At 36.4% G+C, this 19,608-nt stretch overlaps 1 protein-coding gene across 1 annotated transcript in view; it reads left to right on the forward strand.

Annotated features, from left to right (window-relative positions):
* CFAP47 (cilia and flagella associated protein 47) overlaps positions 1-19,608 on the forward strand; it is a 386,437-nt gene that overhangs the window by 61,540 nt on the left and 305,289 nt on the right. The window contains exons 24-27 of the mRNA XM_064505814.1: positions 711-811; positions 2,086-2,245; positions 9,985-10,177; positions 11,621-11,830. Of these exons, the coding sequence (XP_064361884.1) occupies positions 711-811; positions 2,086-2,245; positions 9,985-10,177; positions 11,621-11,830 (664 nt within the window). The remainder of the gene's footprint in view (positions 1-710; positions 812-2,085; positions 2,246-9,984; positions 10,178-11,620; positions 11,831-19,608) is intronic.

Genomic DNA, 19,608 nt, shown 5'->3' on the forward strand with positions numbered 1-19,608 from the left:
TTTCACCAGGCCCCCTGCCCCATTCAGCAGCAGGCCTGTGCTTTCCGTAGCTTTCTGTTTGCTGCTGATATATCTCTAGAAGCCTTTCTTGTTGCCCTTCACATCCCCCACCAGATTCCACTCCAGATGGGCTCTGGCTTTCTGAGCCCTCTCCATGAACACTCAGGCAGCGTCTCTATACTCCTCCTGGGTCACCTGACCCTGCTTCTTCTGCCTCTGGTACGCTTGCTTTTGATGTCTGAGCTTTGTCAGGAGCTCCTTGTTCATCCACGCAGGCCCCCTTCCCCCTCTCCTTGAGTTCCTGCTTGTCGGCATGGCCCATTCTTGAGCTTGGAGGAGGTGACCCTTGAAAATCAACCAGCTCTCCTAGACCCCTCTTCTCTGCGTGACTGTATCCAATGGGGTTCTTCCAACAGATTCTTGAAGATAGATGGTATGAGCTCAATTTTGGGGCCCCTTTTTAGTTCTCCAGATTTGTTTGATGAAATATTAAGATCACTTGCATATGACTGAAGGGTCATGATAAGAAATTTAAATTACAGTAATGATGCATATAGTATGTTGGCAATAAAAGGAAAGTACAGCTCTAAAGCAAGCGAAGATCTATTCTACGTATATACAAAAACAATGGTTTTATTTAAAGATTTTGAGGAAATATTTGTCAAAATAATTATGTTTAACCTTCTTCACTTACTTATTTTTTCCAACAGTACTTAGATCACCACTGGAGTTCTCCTCAATGGAACTTACATTTTCACTACATTCAGGGGATATATGTTTCAATATAGCTGATGAAAGTCTGAATTCTCAGGTACATAAACACAAGTGTTGTAATTAATCTTAGCAAAATCTTTTTTTTACTTTGAAACTGGCTGGGAAAAAAATAAGGATCTGAAACTTAAATTTTAATCATGTTCCACATACATGATTTTGCGTATTTCAGACTTTTTTCCCATCATCATTCTATTGAGTTTTGGCTTTTATGTTGGGCTGTCTTTAGTGATTAGAAATTTTTCCAAAACTCAAAATTGGGCTCATCCTTGGTTTCTGATTTGTGAGGTAAAGCATGTGCAGCATGAAAAACTGACCATGGATTGTGTAAGAAATAGCTTACTTGCAAAGACTTTCTGCCTCCACCTCTGCTAGTAAAGTACAGGGAGGCAGTCAGTGTCCCATAATGGTCAATACAGTTAAATTGTTACCCCAGGATGTTGTATGGTGCTGTAGTCTGTACCATGTAGCACTCTCTCAAATGATTCTTGGTCTTGATTTAGGGCTTTAGTTGGAAAGAGGGACTAAACAGGGTGCTTGGCCACAGCAGTTCAAAACAGCTATTCTGTTTTGGAACATTGAGAATTTGACTGTGTGAATATGAACCACACCATGTCCTTGTCTATCCTTTTTAATTCTTGAAGGCTTTATTTGGAATTTAGAGAAATGGACTATACTTTTGTGCAGTGACATTCTCCCCAACTCTTCAAAATCTTTTTCAGGTATTTTCAAAAAAATGGTGGTTGTGTAAATTCAAAGCCTTTTCCTACCTATCGATGCATTAGGCATTGAAAGAGTAACTGAGATAGGGAATGGAATCTTCCTTGTTGCCACTGTATTCTCACTGAATTGAAAAAATGGATTTCTAAAACTTGGATGTCTAATACTTTTGCAAACTCAGCGTATCTATTAGAAGCACTGTAACTAGATGACATGGGTCATATTTAGTTCTTGCAGTGCTTCATTTGTATCAGAAAGACTCCCCTCACTTCTATTTGGCTAAGGACTCCCACCACAATACTTCTATCTATTTACCGCCCAAAAATGAGATTTTCCATTCTGGAAGGAAGGTGTACGTCTTTGTGAATAGGGTGAGTGACTGCAAAGCACCTAGTTTGTGCTGTTAGGCATACTCACTTTCTCACCATACAAGTTTAATAAACTGGATTCTTCATTGTTCTCTAGTGCTTTCTTGCTTTCAATCTGATCTCATTGCAAAAGGAATACTTAATATAGGATATTAAGAAAGGTATCATAGTGCTTGTTACTTTCCCTTTTTCATGATTGTCCCCCTTTCTCCATAAACATTTACAGAAACTTGACCTGAGGAATATCTCAAGGCAGCAGTTGACATGGAAATTGGGTTGTGATGGTCCAAAAAATAAAATAGAAGATGGTATTTTTAAATTTAGTCTACAGGCTGGATTTCTTGGTCCGGGACAAAAAATCAGTATCACTGTATATTTCTGCCCTCGTAAGTATTTTTCTGAATTCTATAAATAGTTTGCTAAAGATACACTTTCATAGGTTTGTTTAAATCCCTTCTTACCGTGGATCATAAATATTACTTTTTTTGGATGAACTTTGAATTAATATGCCTAGATAAACAAATGAAATGACAAAGGAAAGGCTTTTTGAGGTTCTGAGAAAACAAGACAGCTGCACACGTAACACAAGGCACTGAATCACTTGACTAACATTGTTTGGAAAGCCTTTTTGTACATACAGGGTCTCAAAGGGTTGGGATACCTGAGTTATTTTCAGTACTGCCATTTAATGTGCATTTGGTTTGACTGAATTAAATGCAAAAAGCTTTCCAAGAGTACCTGGTGTGTGTGTGCGTGTGTGGGGTGTGGGTGTGTGTGTAAAGTTTTTTTCTAAATAGCCATAATTTAGGTGAAAATAGAAATTTCCTTCCTCTAAAGACATAAAATCAATGTAGATATGGTATTTTATGAGTAGTGTGCTAAGGCGACTAGAATGTAAGTAAAAACTATGAAATATATTTCTAGCTAAATTTGGGAATGTGTGTGGGAAGATGATAGTCAACCATGTTACACTAGAAGAGGAATGACAGGATGTGAATATTAGGATTCTACCTTACTCTCCAGTCAAGTCTTTAGGAGCCACACTAACGTAACCTTGCATGTGAGCTGATAAAGCCTACCAGCATCTGCAGTGCCTCACAGGACTTAAAGCTGTATTGACAATTGAAGTGCCCTACTGGTGTCCCCAGCATTCTCAAGGGTGAGAAAAAGTTGTCTTGTTGGTAGGATCTGATCCTGAGTCAGCAGTTGACCATTCCTGTCTTAAAGGAAGAAGTTGGTATTATTCTTGATGAATATGGTTGAAATCTATAACCCCAACAAACACTGGGAATGATTTAGTATAATTATAAATACAAAAATTATAGGTATAAGGGCCTTACCATGATTCTATATGGTAAATTGAGAAGACTATTAAATGGTGTTCTGCATACATGTTGTGAATGTCATGCAAGAGCCGTACTTAAATATATGTGTAGCTTTGAGTTGCTTCCTATATCTTTTTTTTAATGCCTTATTGGTAGCTTTTTTCTTAAAGTATATGGTTGGGCTGTGATTTTGTTTCATGAAATGGAAAGTAACTAATACATAATGATTTTGCATAATTACTTGGAAGATGGTTTGCTTTTAATTATTTTAATTTTTCTTTTGAGCAGCAAATCTTAACTTTTCAGAAATACTCTTTCTTTGTGCATGTATTACCTGGAAAGTTTCTGACCTAATCAGTATCTGTAGTTGTTGTTTTTCACATTTCTGTGAATTATCTGTGGAACATCATTTTAGAAATCTGTATTTGAGTTAAATTATATTATAATATAAATTAAACTGCTAGAGGAATGCTAAATTCCATTTTACTATTGGAAGACTCTAAAAATATTTAGAGCATCTGTTTCTTTTTTTGAAAGATTAGTGTATTTCTCTTTTCCCCCTATATTCCTCCAAAGTAAATAAAAACCCCTAGGTTTGGTCCTGAACCCACACGTTTATGTAACAGCCATAAAACACCATTCAATGTAACACTAAAATTTTATAGTAGGTAGGTTCTATTTTTATACTTAGTGCAATCCTCTGTTTTGGAACCAAGCAATATTATCCCATCTTTGCTCATCTCCACAGGTCCTCAGTCAGGCTTCAGTGATAACTTATGTAGGTTGTCCTTGCCCAAATAAAAAGAGATAAAAGTTTTTGTTAAAGCATTGATTTTCAGAGTGATATGAAATAAAAAAAAAAATCAAGGATGCTAGGTGCATTGAAAGAGAACATTGTCCCAGGGTGCAAGAAAACGTTAGAATATGAAAATCATAAGGACGGCAAGAAGATTGGACAGAGCATGAAGGATAACATCAGAAAAGAATCTGGAGGTTATATGCTTCCAGATGTTCAGCTATGCAAAGCTTTATATATAAGGGCTTGGAATCTCATTTTTCTTTTGAAAGATATAAGGACCTACTGAAATTTTGAAAGAATAAGGACCTATAGACAGCATGTTTAGACAGAAGAAGAAGAAAGGCTGTAGGTAAACTTCTGAATTTTTGAGAAGGTATTGAGATGCAAGTGAGAGAAAAATAGGATAAAGCAGTCAAGCAACAGAAGCATATTATGACCTCAGGTTTTTGGAGTAAGAACACAGAAAAAAGAGGAGTGGAAATATAGGTGTGGAAAGTGAAAAACAAAGACTCAAAATCCTTCTGTTGTTTCTCAAGATATAATTCAAAAAAATCCATGTATAGTTTATTGTAACTGTATTTCTTTTACACATATTTTTCCTCCTTTAACGAATTTCTACTTTGCTTTCCATAGAGTATCAGGCTTTTCTGTAGTTGTTCAAATAATAAAACCAAGAAAATAAATGTTGCAAGTTTGAGAAGGTGTTCTAATAGATATTTTTGCAGAATATGCATATTGGTAGAGTAATTGCAGATCATACTAAAACAGTCAATTGTAAAGAACGTTTATAAATATCCCAATCTGCTTTTGAATTTGAGGAACATACTCTTTTAATAGATGTTTTAATTGTATTTTGTGTTGATAAAGCAAGAAAAAACCTGTTTGAAGTCATTCACATGTGATTAAATCAGTGGGGTTTATTATAGGGGTCCTCAGGACTTAAGATAAAAACAGAATAAAGCTGCACTTCCAGATCTCTGGTGCTGATAGGGCTTGGATCAACATAGTTTCTCTTTTTCTTCTGTTTCTTTCTAAGTGCCACTTAGCATTAATGACAGCTAAAGCAGATTTTACAGGTTTTTCTGATACTGCTTTATGCAGCAGCCAGACAGGGGTCACATGCTAATGAATAAACAAAGTGATCAGCCATGTGATAATCCTGTTTAGAAGGTATTTACACTGTGGGACTGTATTAAAAGTTCTATAAATGCTCAAATGCAGGAGTGACTATAAAACAGAGAACAACATGCAAGTAAAAGCCAGCGTTTTGAATTACTAAATAAATTGTATGTGTAAATGCACACATGCATATACATAAAGATGATTGATAAATGATTATTGTAATTTAAGGTTATTTATATCTGCTCTGTTTTTCCAAACCTTCTGTTTACAGAAAATCGTAAATCATTGTAAGAATCAATTGCCTTTAATTCAATGTTCTAAGTATTTTCCCATGATTTATAGCCTACTTGTGCTATACCTTCCCTGAAAATAATTACTCTTTCTTGAAATAGAACATTAGACACAACAAACCCCCATAGGAGACCTAATTAAGGAATATGTTGTGCTGATCACCTTCATAGGTTTGTTCTCTAGAGTTGTAGTGTTGGGGTGAACAAGCCTTAAAATAAACTTCAAGTGTGCATTATAGTAATTTGTTTAAATATGCCACCATGTTTATAATAATGAGAGTAAAAAGTGCTATGGTATGCTTCCATGTGTTTTAATGAATGATGCAAAGAGTTTTATATAATGCAAGGTAATGTAATGCTTCCTTTTCAAGAAAGATTATGCAGTTTAATAGAGATTCTCAAGAACTGAAGGTGTTTCTTTCGACTCAAATGCGGTATGATATATATATAGCGTTAACAATATATGAACAATTTCACTATATCTTACTGTGCTATATAAAACTTCTATCTACGGGACAGTAAGTTGCAATAGATCTGTGCTGTGGGATTTCATGTGGCAAAAAACTCAGAAATGCTCTAATGAGTTAAGAGGGATGCAGTGCCTTTGAAAGGTGTGATGATTATGCACCTGAGGGGCACAGGTGAACATCATGCCCTCCATCTTTTAAGGTTCTTCCTACAGCAGTAAGAAGTTAAATAACTCCTCTTTAAAATTATCTGTGGGGAAATGATTGGTTTGCTTTTGTTTTTTTTCCTTTTTATAGGGCCTGCCTTTAAGTTATGACTACTTCTGCCTTTTTTCCTTTGAAGTCTGTATTTCAATCTAAACAGATTCTTCATTGGCACTCATTTATGCTAAAGGTGTATATATTACATTTATAATATGGGATGAATTATTGGAAAGTCCAGGGCAGGTGAACTGGAAATGTTTATTTGAGAGACAAGTATAGAAAGTGAATAACAATCTAATAGGAACTTAAGAGGGTAAAAAGAGCAGGTGATGGTTTTGCTTTCTTCTCACACTCTCAAACTAGTACTGATACAGAACAGGAAGGAATATGGACATACTTAAGGAGGCAACATTCTTACACTGGCTTTTGCTGCTAGTTTAAATTGAAACTGAAATAAATGGAGTGGAGGTGGGGGGCTTTTAATATATTTCTCCTACAAAAGTGGGTGAACAATGTCAGGAGGAAAACTTACCTACGTGCATAACTTCCTGTCAACAGAAATATAATCGCTGTTTGTTTCTTTTAAGAAGGGATCTACAGAAATTATAACCCCAGTATAGTATGCTAGAGAGTTAGGTATTTTGAATTGGATGGGCGTTCTAGTGCAAATTAGACTGAAAGTGAAGCAGCTCATAAATATGTGCACATACACACTTTGAGAAGTCTTTCTGTGTTCCTTTATTCAGAGTTTTTTTGCTAAGGTGTGCTTATTTCCCATAATAACTATGTCCAGAAAAGACCAAGGGGAAATTACCTAAATAATTCTACAGATTTTTTTTCCGCCTGTGGCAAATTTAGATGGGCAGAGTTGCCAGTGCCATCAGATCTGCCTAAGGAAATTTTTCCATATCTCCTAGACCGCTTGTTGTCTGTCCTATAGAAATTAATGGTGTTACATCAGAATGGTAACAACAACACAAGCTTTGATTGTAGTCATGAAAGGTGTAATTAGTAGAATAAACATATCCTACAGCATTCTGGCTATTTAGTTTTTCCTGGCTAAGTGATCTGAATGCTTACAAAAGATCAGACAGACATTTTTTAATTGATGTAATTCTGTCTTATAGCTAAGTTTATATGAGGTCTGCTGCTGGAATTTCTTCTCACTGGTGCCACTAAGAATGGAGCAAAATCTGGGTGAAGTTCGTGTAAATTGGTAGATGAATCAAGTGGCAAATATTACCAGGCTTGGGAAAAACATCATTTGCTCTTGTGGAGAAAAATGGCAATAGATATTACCTGCCAGTGCTAAAAATCTGAATATTTGAAGGGACAAAGTATGTAACAGGATGGAAAGAAATGAATAGAGATTAGTATAAGAAAGAAAGGTTTAATAGTAATTTAGAAAGGGTGTTGATATCCATTCTTTTTAAGAGTGTCCTAATTTTAGATCATGCAGTGTTTGTTCTCTAGCACCCTAGCTTGTGAATTCAGTATATGGTAAGCTGGAATCAAAGTTGTGTACATGGAGAAGACTTCTGCTTCAGGGCACTTACTGCATTCTTTGGGGGCTAATGATGCAGGGAATTGAGGAGTTCCGTTATGGCCCTACCTTTGCCGTATTTTTCATATCTAATAAAATACAATTTTAGCTAAAGCAGTATTATTGGTCCATAGATCTGTCTCAGTTCCAGATTTTATTTGCAGAAGAGCTGAGAGTTCATGACTCACTGCTAGTTCAGAACATAATTCCCACTAATTTCAAAGTAAAGTTAAATATTCTCAGAACTTTCTGGGCATTTCAAACTAATGAACAAAACTTAGTGGGACCACACACTTTTTATTTTTCGGTCTTTGTGAGGACAGTATCACAACATGCTGTGTTTTTATTTGCTTATTTATTTATTAAACTCCTCATGGGATCCTTGTGTGTTTACATATACAGAATTTTGTGTTTAGTGAGTGTGCGGAGCCACATGCAGAATGATCAGTTTAACAAATTGACTGTTTTCTAGAGTAAGCACTGTGTCCTGTCCACAGAGTGAGTCAGGGATTCTATGGAATATAGATGTGATCATGTAGTTAATTGATTTTTTATGTACAGTGGGGATGAAAAGTTTGTGTGGAAAAGCCTAATACAACTATTTTATAGCTTTTGATGGTTTGACTTCAGAAATATAGTTAATAAAAATATTTTAAAATGTGAGAGGCAGTGCAAATGACTTATTCTTTGGTACTGGCATCTGACCCTATAATTTCCTTCCTTAAGTTGTGGCATTTATTGGTCATGGCCTGTCAATTTCCATTACTATATGTTCTAGAAATGTAGGTGTATAGGATACCAGAAACATGGTTTAAGTAGGGCACAACTGTATGAAATTAGTTTTTCTGGCTCATGTATAACTTGTATAGTACCAGTCATCTTTTCTTACAGGCCTGCCAAATGTTATGTGGCACTTCATACATCTCCATGAGCTTTTCTGACTCTCTTTCACCTTTCCCTCATAAGAGTCTCAAGTGCTAGAAAAAAGGTGTTGTTTTCTTGCTGTTTCAAAACTTAGCATCACAATCTTCTCAGCTTTCTTAGGGTATTCTCTCCTAAAACTATTTTCTGTTTAACAGGGAGCTAGCCATATTTTGTGAGCATTGCAGCAAGTTCCCATTTCCTCTGGCTTTCCCCTTAAGAGGTTCACATTTGCTGTTCTGATATGAAGGGGTCTGCAGGCCATGCTCTGGGCAGCTAACAGTCTTCCACAAAGCGCCTTTAGCATCATCTCTATGAAGAAATGGACTCTTATGAAGAGGGAATAAGATAAAATATTTTGAAGAGGGAAGGTTTTCTGCTTTGTATGTGCAAACAGTGGCAGCTGTTTCTCAGGCTGTGAAAAAGATTGTTGGAGCTAAAGAGCTTGAGGTTGTATTCTGTTTGCTGTAGTATGTGTAGCATACAGACACCTGAAATGGAAATTACTCATTTTGATCTTTCTTTCTTTCTTAAACATTAGGTGAGGATGTTTCTCGTTCATACTTTGTAATCTGTGGATAATGGGGAATGAAAGGGAAGGATGTTTTTCTCAAAATAAAAAGATTAAACTTTCTGGGTTGCAAAGGTACCAGTGACACATCACAGATTTGCTTCTAAGTGAAAAAGGTATTCATTAGCTGGCCTTCAAAATTGTTGCCTTTGCCAGTTCTTCAGCAGGCAGGAATAACTGAAAACTTGGTAATGGACACTGTGTGACTTGGAGTAACATTTTGATAGAGTAACAGTTGCTAATGCACCTTGCTTCCATATCAGTGAAAGAAAAAGAAAACGAGCTTTTGCTGTCCTATAGAAAATGGAACCCTGGAGCATTTCGAAGGATGGTGTGAGAAGGGATAGAACAGAAGGAAGTCGGGGATCCTGTCAGTGGAGAATAATTCAAGGATGTAGTAGAAGGTGTTCCCCTGGCTGGTGTAAGGCTGTTCAACAACAGTATAGGTTTTATAATCATTTGTTAGAATGATCACTGTCTTATAAAGCACCAACTGTCTTTTGGCTTGGCAGTCAGATGTTACTGATTTTTATTCATTTGTAAAATTAGCATTGTATGTGTTAATTAGTGCAGTTTATTACATGACTGAAATTCTTAAAATTGACAAGTGTTTTACTGATGTTCTACAAAAGGAATGTTAGTACAGTAAATAACTCAACTTCAAAAAGCTTTCTACTAATTAAAAAAATGGATTTTTGATTTGCTGCAAGGAAGTATTTGAAACTTTCTTAGTAAATAATTCATTTACTTTATGTTAAACTACATTTTGAGTAAGAAAGCAATACTGATGATAAAAACATTTCTTACGCTAACTCATTATTTTAATTGTATGCATTTATGGTAATAGAGTTAGCTTTTTTTGTTTTTGTTTGTTTTTTAGCAGCTTGTCCTGGAGCATATGCATCTGAAATGTCAGTGTATGTAAATGATAATCCATCTCACTACAGAATAACTTTGTCTGGCACTGTGAAGTCACCAAAAATAAATTTTGATCCCATCTTTCTAATGCTGACGCCAGTTCCTCTGGGTATGAAAACGGAAACAGCCATCAATATTATCCCACAAGATTATTTAAGGTAAAAATCTTGAAGTAAATTTATTATAGAAATCCTGAGTAGTTCTTGTTTTTGTTTTCTCCTGAAAAAGTGTATTCATACTTGTTTATGACAGTTAGTATTCAGATGAAAAAGTCTGCATGTTTAAGAGAAAATGTATATAGTTAATATTGCTCTACATTCAGCAGACCCATATTTCGTCCTCAAAACATATTACTGCTTCATGAATTGGCCATCTTTTATATTCATTTTGTCACATGCTTGTAAAAGTATTTGGAACAGTACATGAAATAGGAAGAGAAGAATCTTACCAGGAGTTTTCGCTAGCTTTAGCCAGATACTAAGATGATAGTCTTATCTACTCTATAGGTTAGAAAGCAGTGTTTTGAAATCTAACTGGTATTTGGATAATTTTATTTTGGACCATTATTCAGTTTTACTTCCTGAGCAAGACTTTAGTACCAAAAAGCACAACAAATTTTAAGGATGTCATTTAATATATTAAATAATTCATATATTTTTCATTTTTGTGTAGATCACCTGCTTTATCCTGTTGGTTAAACTTACAAGAGAGCCTTTTCTTAATCTTCATATTATATAATATAACCTGACACCAAATCTATTCCTGTTTAATAAAAATCTTCTCAATCTTTTAACATATGTCTTTTCAAGTCAGAGCTGCAGCACTCTTGTGTATGTTTGTGTAGAAACATTTGTTTTCATTCTCTGAGATACAACTTCTCTGTATGTAATTATGCAGTAGTGGTAATGTTAGTTTGATATGCCTATGTAGGTACCATTTCAGTGTCAGAAGAACTGGAGGAAAACTTTAAGTTGCAGAAAATTAGACATTAATCACTTAAAGATAACACGAATTTCTTTAATCTCCTTTGAGTTGTAGTAATTTATAAAGTGACTTGTCTGTTGTCAGTAATTCAGTGGTTGGATCCAAAAGGATTCCATATAGGCCGGGCCCACTCACACTTTTATTTCAAGTTAGAACCTAAAACTACATATCTTAATATAGCTCCATGGATTTCTACTTCACATTGTTATTACAAAACTTTTTGAATATTAAAATACTTTCATGTATGCTAATACCATTTAATCAGTATAAATGGAAGCTTTGGCTGTAGCAAACCTCTGAGAAAGCACAAATAAGGAAGTAACATTTAAGCCTTTTGTATTGCAATAGTTAGGACAAAATGTTCTTTCTTGGGATGTTGAACTACTGTGGGTCAGTATTAAACATCAAGATAACATTTGTAAAGAAACAAAACAGCATGCTAAATGCTGAAGGTTTTTAATTCTTCAGTTAGTTTCAATTGACTAACACTTCAAAACTGAAGTTCATTAATATACTTCTGTGTATAACTGTAAAAAGCAGTTTCATAAGTGTATGAATCACCTTTATTACTGTCATCCTGTGAGCTCAAAACCCATTATTATTGATTTTTAACACAGGCAATCACGAATTCAAGTTGAACTTCCAAAGCTTGAACTTGAGGATGGTGACAGGATTTACCCTTTTTCTGTACAGTTCCCAGAAGGACAAGATATTGTTGTTTCATCAGATGGCACAAATATAGAACTAATTTGTCATATTGGCTTCAGCTCGTCTAGACCAGTGTCATTTTTTGAGAATATATTCTTCATTGATGAAGAAGCAAACAGGTAATACATTCAATTCAAATTCATGTGGAGGCAGGGTCCAAACTGACAAAGGTTGTAAGACATAGAACTCTTATTATGAACTGGTTGAATAAAGATCTACAAAGATATTCTGAAAAAATGAGAATGAAACTTAGAAATGCATTCCTTTCTCAACTGAATTACCACTCGAATTACCACACAATTCAGCTTTGGTCCCTAAGGTAAGATTTGCCTAAGTTACTGTTTTAAGGTCTTATATCTCAGTTACCCCTTTACTGGTTAATTCTTATGTTTGCTTATGCCTTCTCAAATTGCTTTGGAGAGACATGCTCTTGAGTCAAGAAATCCCAGTGTTTCCCATTACAGAGTATTTTTGCTTTTTTAAAAATACTCTCTTAAAATTTTGCAATATATTTAATCTAAAATGAGGGAACACCAACATCAGCTCTGATCTTCATGTGAATTTAAGCTTTTGTAGTGGCTTTGTTTCATAATGAAAGCTTCTTCCTTCTCAAGCTTTTAAAAAAACTTATATTCATTTCAGAAAGTTTTTATCATATTAAGAATAAATTAAACTTACTGTAGAGCTACATAAACCTTTCAGAGTTTGTTTTGGGAAGCAAGTAGTCTCCAGTAGCTTGTAATGATTTTTGGGGCTGGAGGCAAAATGCCTTTGTACATGTGGTTTATTCATTCTTAGCCTCCAAGTAGGGATGGGAAGACATTCTGTGGGGGGAACTATACTGGAAGTCAAAATTTCATTTTGATAGTAGCCGGCAAAGAATCATCTGTAGTTTGTTATACAGAAAAGAACACTGTCCCAGGGTTGTTTCAAACAAACATCCCTCCCTCCCTGTGTGTGTCATCTTAGATCTTCTGCTCTTGTATTTTTATATCCTAATTCTTAATTTTGCCTTCCCTGTTTTTACTGTAAGCTTTTTAGGGCAGGACAGTCTATTACAAGTTTATGTACTCTGAGCTGAGGCATTTGCTGATCTCTACTTCTTCCCATAATGTTACCTTATTGGGAATTACCTTATTGGAAATCTGGAGGGTACTGTCCATATGTAAGATCAATATGAAATCCTTTGGGTGGTTGTACCTAATTTATCTTTGGGTTTGCAGGCTGTTGCCATTTCCATTACTGATTTCAGATGTTCAGTAGTGTTTTTTGTTTTCTGAAGCTAGTGAGAAAGACAGACGTGTGTGTGTGTGTGTGTGTGTGTGTGTATACTTATATATATATAAAAATACTGTATAGAACTAGTGTCAGTGTCATACTACTTTTGGTATGAGACACAGGACTGGAGGCAAATATATAGGAAGTTCTGTTAGTGCCTGCCTCCCTCCATATAGTGCTCTCCAGAGTAGTCTGCACTAGCTTAGACTTTCTGGATAGCAGCATCAGCAGAAGCAGACACTATCAGAGAGAAGGGATAAGAGACAAGGGTACTCTGTTAGATTTCCCCCTTCCTTTTTCCTCTCCCCTCCTGCTCCCCTGGCCCCTGGTCACAACTCTGTGCGCTACTTCAGAAAGCAATTTAAGTTTTTAAAAGTACTGAAATGATTTGGGAATATAAACCCCATGTCCAAAAATATCCTTAGGCACTTATGTGGTCTAATTCCTATTAGATCTAAACTCCTGTAGGACAACAGACCTAGAATTTGACAGCAATTTAAATACAGTGTTCTTACTAAAATTAATCTCTTTAAAACACTTGCATTTATTTAGATTTATTCAGGTGAATATAAAGGTTCCCTTTTTCTTTAGTTCTGCTAGTTAATGACAACTGCGTTTTTTCACAGTTGCAATCAATTTAGTGATGAAAACATATTGCAAGTGTGAAATGTATATACCTTATTTTAAAGTAGCAGTCTGTTTCTTTAAATAACTTCAGTGGAGAAAAGCTACCCAGAAGGTTTCCCCTGCTCCCAGTAAATAGAGATCCAATTTGTTATTAAATAAATTAAAAAAAAAAAGTTCTATATAAAAGTAAACATTATTCAGGATTTGTCCCTTTAGTTCATCTTTCTCCTTTGCTGGATGAAGGAATACATGCAAGAAGAGGGAAGATAAATACTGTTGTGATTATAAACCATTCCTGCGATTACTATTTTCAGTAGAGTGACTGTTTTGAGGTTTAAATGTTTTGCTTAGAATGAGGTTTTTCCTAAGCATAAATCTAATTCTTACAATATTGTGATGCAAAGGCTGTGGATCCTTCAGTTATTGCTGCACACATACGAATAGTGTTTTATATTTTTCTCTATATATACTATCAGCCAATAATCTAGTCTTTGTGATCACATTTTATTCACTTCTAAGATCTAATCATAGTGTGGGATGGGATTCATAAATGTGTACTAAAACTTGTAGTAATTATGAGAAAAGGATAATTTAAACTTATGATGAGGTCTGAAATATAGCTGTTGAGCAGGCACAATATTTAGTTTTAATAACTGTTTTTATATGATGCAGTAGCAGCTTCTCAAACCTTTTTATGGAGAAATAAGCCTTTCTATTGTGTAATGAACTTTATCTGTGTTGCCATTAAAATGAAATAAAGGATACCCCCCTCCACTTAAAGAGAAAGTTAATGTGTTTTTTTAAAAAAAGATCTCAAATAAAACAGTCATCAAAGTAACATTAAAAACCAACCATGCTCACAAAGGTATGAAAAAATTCTTGCTCGAGAATGTCAAAGCATCTTAAAATTGCTGTTGTACTTTAAAATGTAGTAGATAGATATCTGATAAAAGACATAGTACTAACAACACTGGTTTGCCAATGCAGATGTGATTCCCTTGTAATGAGTTATGTGTGTGCATGGGCTGTAGCATAAGATGCTATAGAACCTGAATACAAATGGATGAAATAACACACCATGCAAAACAAAGAAACTCTGTGTGCAGTATTGGTTACAGTAGCAATACTATTCATATCAGCTTTTGGGAAAATTATTTTTATCAGAATGAAAGGAAGTATTTCCTTTAACTTGAGACATCTAAATAGATGCCTGATTCTCTAATCCACAGTACATAATTATTATTCTAATCAAATCTATGACAATTTACTCAGACTTGGGTTCTTTTCCTCCCCTGCATGGGACACTTATGGAATGTGTTGGAACTTCAAACCTGATTCACTTAATTATCTGAGGATTTGAGCAGTTCATTTCAAACTGTGTGACTTATGAATTTAAACTGCTCTCTTAATTTGGGTCTTTAGGAGATCAGGATTTTGGGGCTTTCTAAACCTTTAATGATAAAACTATGAAGCAAAGAAATAAACCCTAAAAGTTAACTGGTCTTGAATAGGTTCCTGTTTTGTTTGATAGTCCATGAGATCCCACAGTGTCAGTTGCTGAAAATATTGTATTCATTTGTTGAGTATTCTCCTTTTATATTTCATGAGACTATGTATTATGACTATTTGCAAGTATTACTGTAACAATGTCAATTATTTGGATTCAAATTAAAGCAAATTAAGGTATCTTATTATTTTTCAGTTTTCAAAGTAATAGTATGTATTTTTTAGTAGTTTAAATGGAAAATTTAAATTTCAACTCCTGATAAAGAGCTTTGGGATGGAATTAAAAAATGTGAGTTAAAAACTGTTATTGTCATTATGTTGGTAAATCATCATCTCTTGTATTTAACTACTTGGAAAAGCAGCCTTAACTTCTAAGCAAAGTTAATTCTAGATATTTTTCAAAGCATGAATATTGACAGGAACAATGCTGTTTTGGTCAGTTTTTACCTAGGTTCTGTAGTATTGCTCTATTCCGAATTCATGACTCGAATTCAGGACTTCAGTAGGAATGATTTGCATAGTCCATATAAATAATAAATTCTTTTTCTTACAGGAAAAATCAGAGTGAACGTTGGTAGAGAGTAGCTATTGCTGAATTAGGCTACTTTAGAGAGAACATTTGAGAGATGATAGACAATCATGTTTTATAGCAAAATCAGGCTATATATACTAAAATAAGATAAAACTGAAGAGGGATGTGGTTGTCATTTAGGCAAGCAATTTACTGTGTGTATGGATTACATTAAATGGATAATAAGAAAGTGCATTAGTATTTATTTAATGACTGCCTTACATTAAAATTTGCAGTGAATGTCTAATGTTATTTTTAATCTCTACTCTCCCTTATGCTCCTTTGACTCCAAAACATAATAAAAGACATTTTATGCATAGGGCTGATATAGGTACCTAAATAAAAGATAACATAAAATCCAAGAATATTTTAACCAGATATCTGAGAAAGGGAAGCAATGTTGTATTTAGCTATGAAATTTTTCCTTCAACTTGAAAAAATAAATGGAGGATCCTCTCCCCCCTCTTCCCCTGCCCCCCCAAGAATATTGCATGTCTATATATTTGGCCACCAGTTGTGATGATGTATTTTTGTTTGCTGTCTGAGTAGATGGTCCTCCTGGGTCACCTGACCCTGCTTCTTTTGCCTCTGGTATGCTTGCTTTTGATGTCTGAGCTTTGTCAGGAGCTCCTTGTTCATCCATGAGGGCCTCCTGTCCCCTCTCCTTGAGTTCCTGCTTGTTGGCATGGCCCATTCTTGAGCTTGGAGGAGGTGACCCTTGAAAATCAACCAGCTCTCCTAGACCCCTCTTCTCTGTGTGACTGTATCCCATGGGGTTCTTCCAAGCACAGCCCTGAACAGGCCCCAGTCTCGGCCTGTGTTCTTGCTTTTTGCCTTGCTCACTCCTCTCAGGATCCTGAACTCCACCATCTCGTGGTCACTGCAGCCAAGGTAACCCTCGACCTTCACATCACTGCACAGTCCTTCCTTGTTCATATGTATCATGTCCAGGAGAGTGTCTCCCCTCACTGGCTTCTCAATCACCTGCATCAGGGAATTATCACCAGTGCACTCCAGAAACCTCCTGGATTGCTTGCAGCCATGCATTCCCACTGCACTCTCACATGCAGGACAACACACCCTCCTTGCAGTCCTGGCGTCTCCTTCCTAGAGACCCTGTAGCCATCCATTGCAGCACTGATTCTGTGAGCTGTGCCATCATGTCTCTGCAATCCCAGTGAGATCGTAGTGCTGCAGCTGCATGCAAACCTCTAATTCCTCCTGTGTGCTCCCTGTGATGCATGCGTTAGTGTACAGGCACTTGAGAGAGGCACCCAGTCATGCTGATTGCCCAGGAAAGGTAGGAGAGCTCTCCCCACCATGCTGTCCTGTAGGCACTCCCTCACTTATATGGATACGCTTGAGGTGGGCCCCTCTCAGGCCTGTTTTGTTGATTATGAGGTCTCTCTTGTGCACAGCACCCTGCAGCCTCTGCTTGCCATCCCATTCCACCACTTCCTCACCTGACTGACATCTTCTCCCTCCCGTGTCATCCCTAGTTTAAAGCTCTCCTCCCCACTTTGGCCAGCCTGTGATGCTTTTGCCCCATTATTAAGACAGATCCCGTCTCTTCCTAGCAGTCCTTGATCCTCAGAGAAGGCCCAATGGTCATAGAAGCCAAATTCCTCTTGTTGACACCAGCTGTGCAACCAGCTGTTGGCCCGCAGGATCTGCCCAGCTCTCCTCAAGCCTTTCCCCTCACCGGCAGGATTGAAGAGAAAACCACCTGGGCCCCTCCGTCCTTGGCCATCACCCCCAGAGCCATGTAGTCACACTTGACAATTGGTGCTCATGTGGAAGAGCAGCAGGCTGAGGGCTAGACAAGCCACCACCGTGTCTGCAACCTCCTCAATCCAAGCCTCTGAGAAACAGCCATCCTTCCGTGGCAGCAGGTTGGGTTAGCAGACAGGGCACCTCCATCCCCTGCGGCAAGGGGTTATCAGCTACTATCACTCATAGCTTCTTCCTTGTGTTGTTGCATGGCCTCAGCCCAGGTGCTTCACTGGACAAGCTTTTTGTCTTATGAACCCTCTGATGCCTCTAAGTTTGTTAGTTAGGATATATTATGTTCCTTATGTTCCTACTGCTATTAGGTGGTTTTATTCATTTTTCTTCCTATAATAGCACAGAATACAAAGGATCATGTGCTTGTTCGGATTGTAAGCATCAGGAAACAGGGAGGACCTTCTCTTACAGCTGTAGCCTGATGTCTGAGGGACTGATTTGTATCTAGATGTCCTGTAGCTATGGCTGTTCTTTGTATTATAGATTGGGTGGTGGTGTCTTTGTCTGTCAATCATTGAATTTGGTAACTAGTTAAGTTGCGCTGCAGTTGTTCTCTGGTATGCTTTCTGGGTTTCTTTACCATGAAAATCAGGGCATGGATTTGGCATGTTCTGAAATCTCAAATCTTCACTGATGATGGAGATGGCTGACATGCTCACCTCCACCTGAGAAACCAGAAACGTGACCGAGTCCAACAATACAGACATACAATTTACATGAACATGTAAATTAGCCTTAACCCATCTTCTCTCCCCTCCTCCTGTCTGCTTGCCTGTTAAACAGTGAAGGAGTTGCATGTTCCCTGAGTATTTTCACGTTTTTTTAATATGTTAGTGGATGTGGTTTAGTTTTTGTGCAGAGCAGAAAAGTATGTGCTTTAGTGTAAGAGAATATATCATCTGTCTTTGAAAATTCCTTTGTTGTGTTTCAGTAATGTAATTCAGGATCGTCTGTGCAGGGAAATGGCTTTTTATCTGTTTCCTGAGATCTTGATGTGTGATAAGATCTAGGTTGCTGCAGCTGCTATCCGTATGTGAAGTAGATCATATCCGTTTAAAGTAAGTGCTTGTTCAAAAGAGAAGCACAGAACTTAAGGAGAGAGCAGTTCTTTCAGTTATGTTTGAAGTCATGCCTCATTCATCACAACTTTTAAGGTTGTGCTGAGATTTACTTAATGATTTTCTGTTAATAGTACCCCAGTCAGGGTTATAATTCCATGAAGTTGCTTTCACTACAGAAACTTGGGTCTAGTGTCTGTCCTCTTGATTCAGAAGATTAGCCAATACCTCAAGATAGTGAAATCTAATTGCAGGAATGTAGAGTATTCATCTAAAAATAATCTAACTTTTTATATTTGATCACCTTATAAGTTTCCTGCATATTTTGCAAATTATCTGCAAACTTTTATGATTTAAGAAATTTAAGGGGAATTTCCAAAGATTGAGTACAATATGGAAAAAGACATTAAAAATGTGCTCTGGTAATGTGTTTGTATTTTTATTTATGAATGGGAAAACTCAGATCAGAATAATTTTAGTGTTTACAATGAATTTGTGCTAACTTACAGATCACCAAGGTTAGTATGCCTAGATTCGCTTAATGAAACAAGAGAGACATATCTTTTCTTTAGAAGCATCACTGACTTCTGTTGCTGTTTTATAAAAACATGACGATGAATCCATTAACAACTCAGTAGTCTGAGTCTTCTTTGCTTTGTTTGCATTGTCTGCTTTTTTTTCATGCTTCAGTACAGAGCACAGTAGCTATGCTAGTATTAGCAGCAGTATGTTCATAATTTTGTTGTCTGAATTTAAGCTAATGTATGGCTGTGGAGTATTGAGAATTGTCATTTATCACAGTAAGGTCATGAGTTAGAAGCTGGCAAACTTTTCTATGCTGTGGTTCTCAATCCTGAATGTCTTTAAATGATTTGATAAAAGTAGAAAATTATGTTCTGACACATCGTTTGGGTATGTACGAATATATGTTTGCTGATGTAGATATACTTCTGACAACCATCTGACCCTCTGGCACTGTATTTTTGAGATTTTTGCTGAATAAAGTAGGTAGCATAAAGTTAGCTATAACAAATACTACATGATTTAGAGATGCCACAGTAAGATGAAACTG

The sequence above is a fragment of the Dromaius novaehollandiae genome, chromosome 1, assembly GCF_036370855.1.
Source record: "Dromaius novaehollandiae isolate bDroNov1 chromosome 1, bDroNov1.hap1, whole genome shotgun sequence".
Taxonomy (NCBI): Eukaryota; Metazoa; Chordata; class Aves; order Casuariiformes; family Dromaiidae; genus Dromaius; species Dromaius novaehollandiae.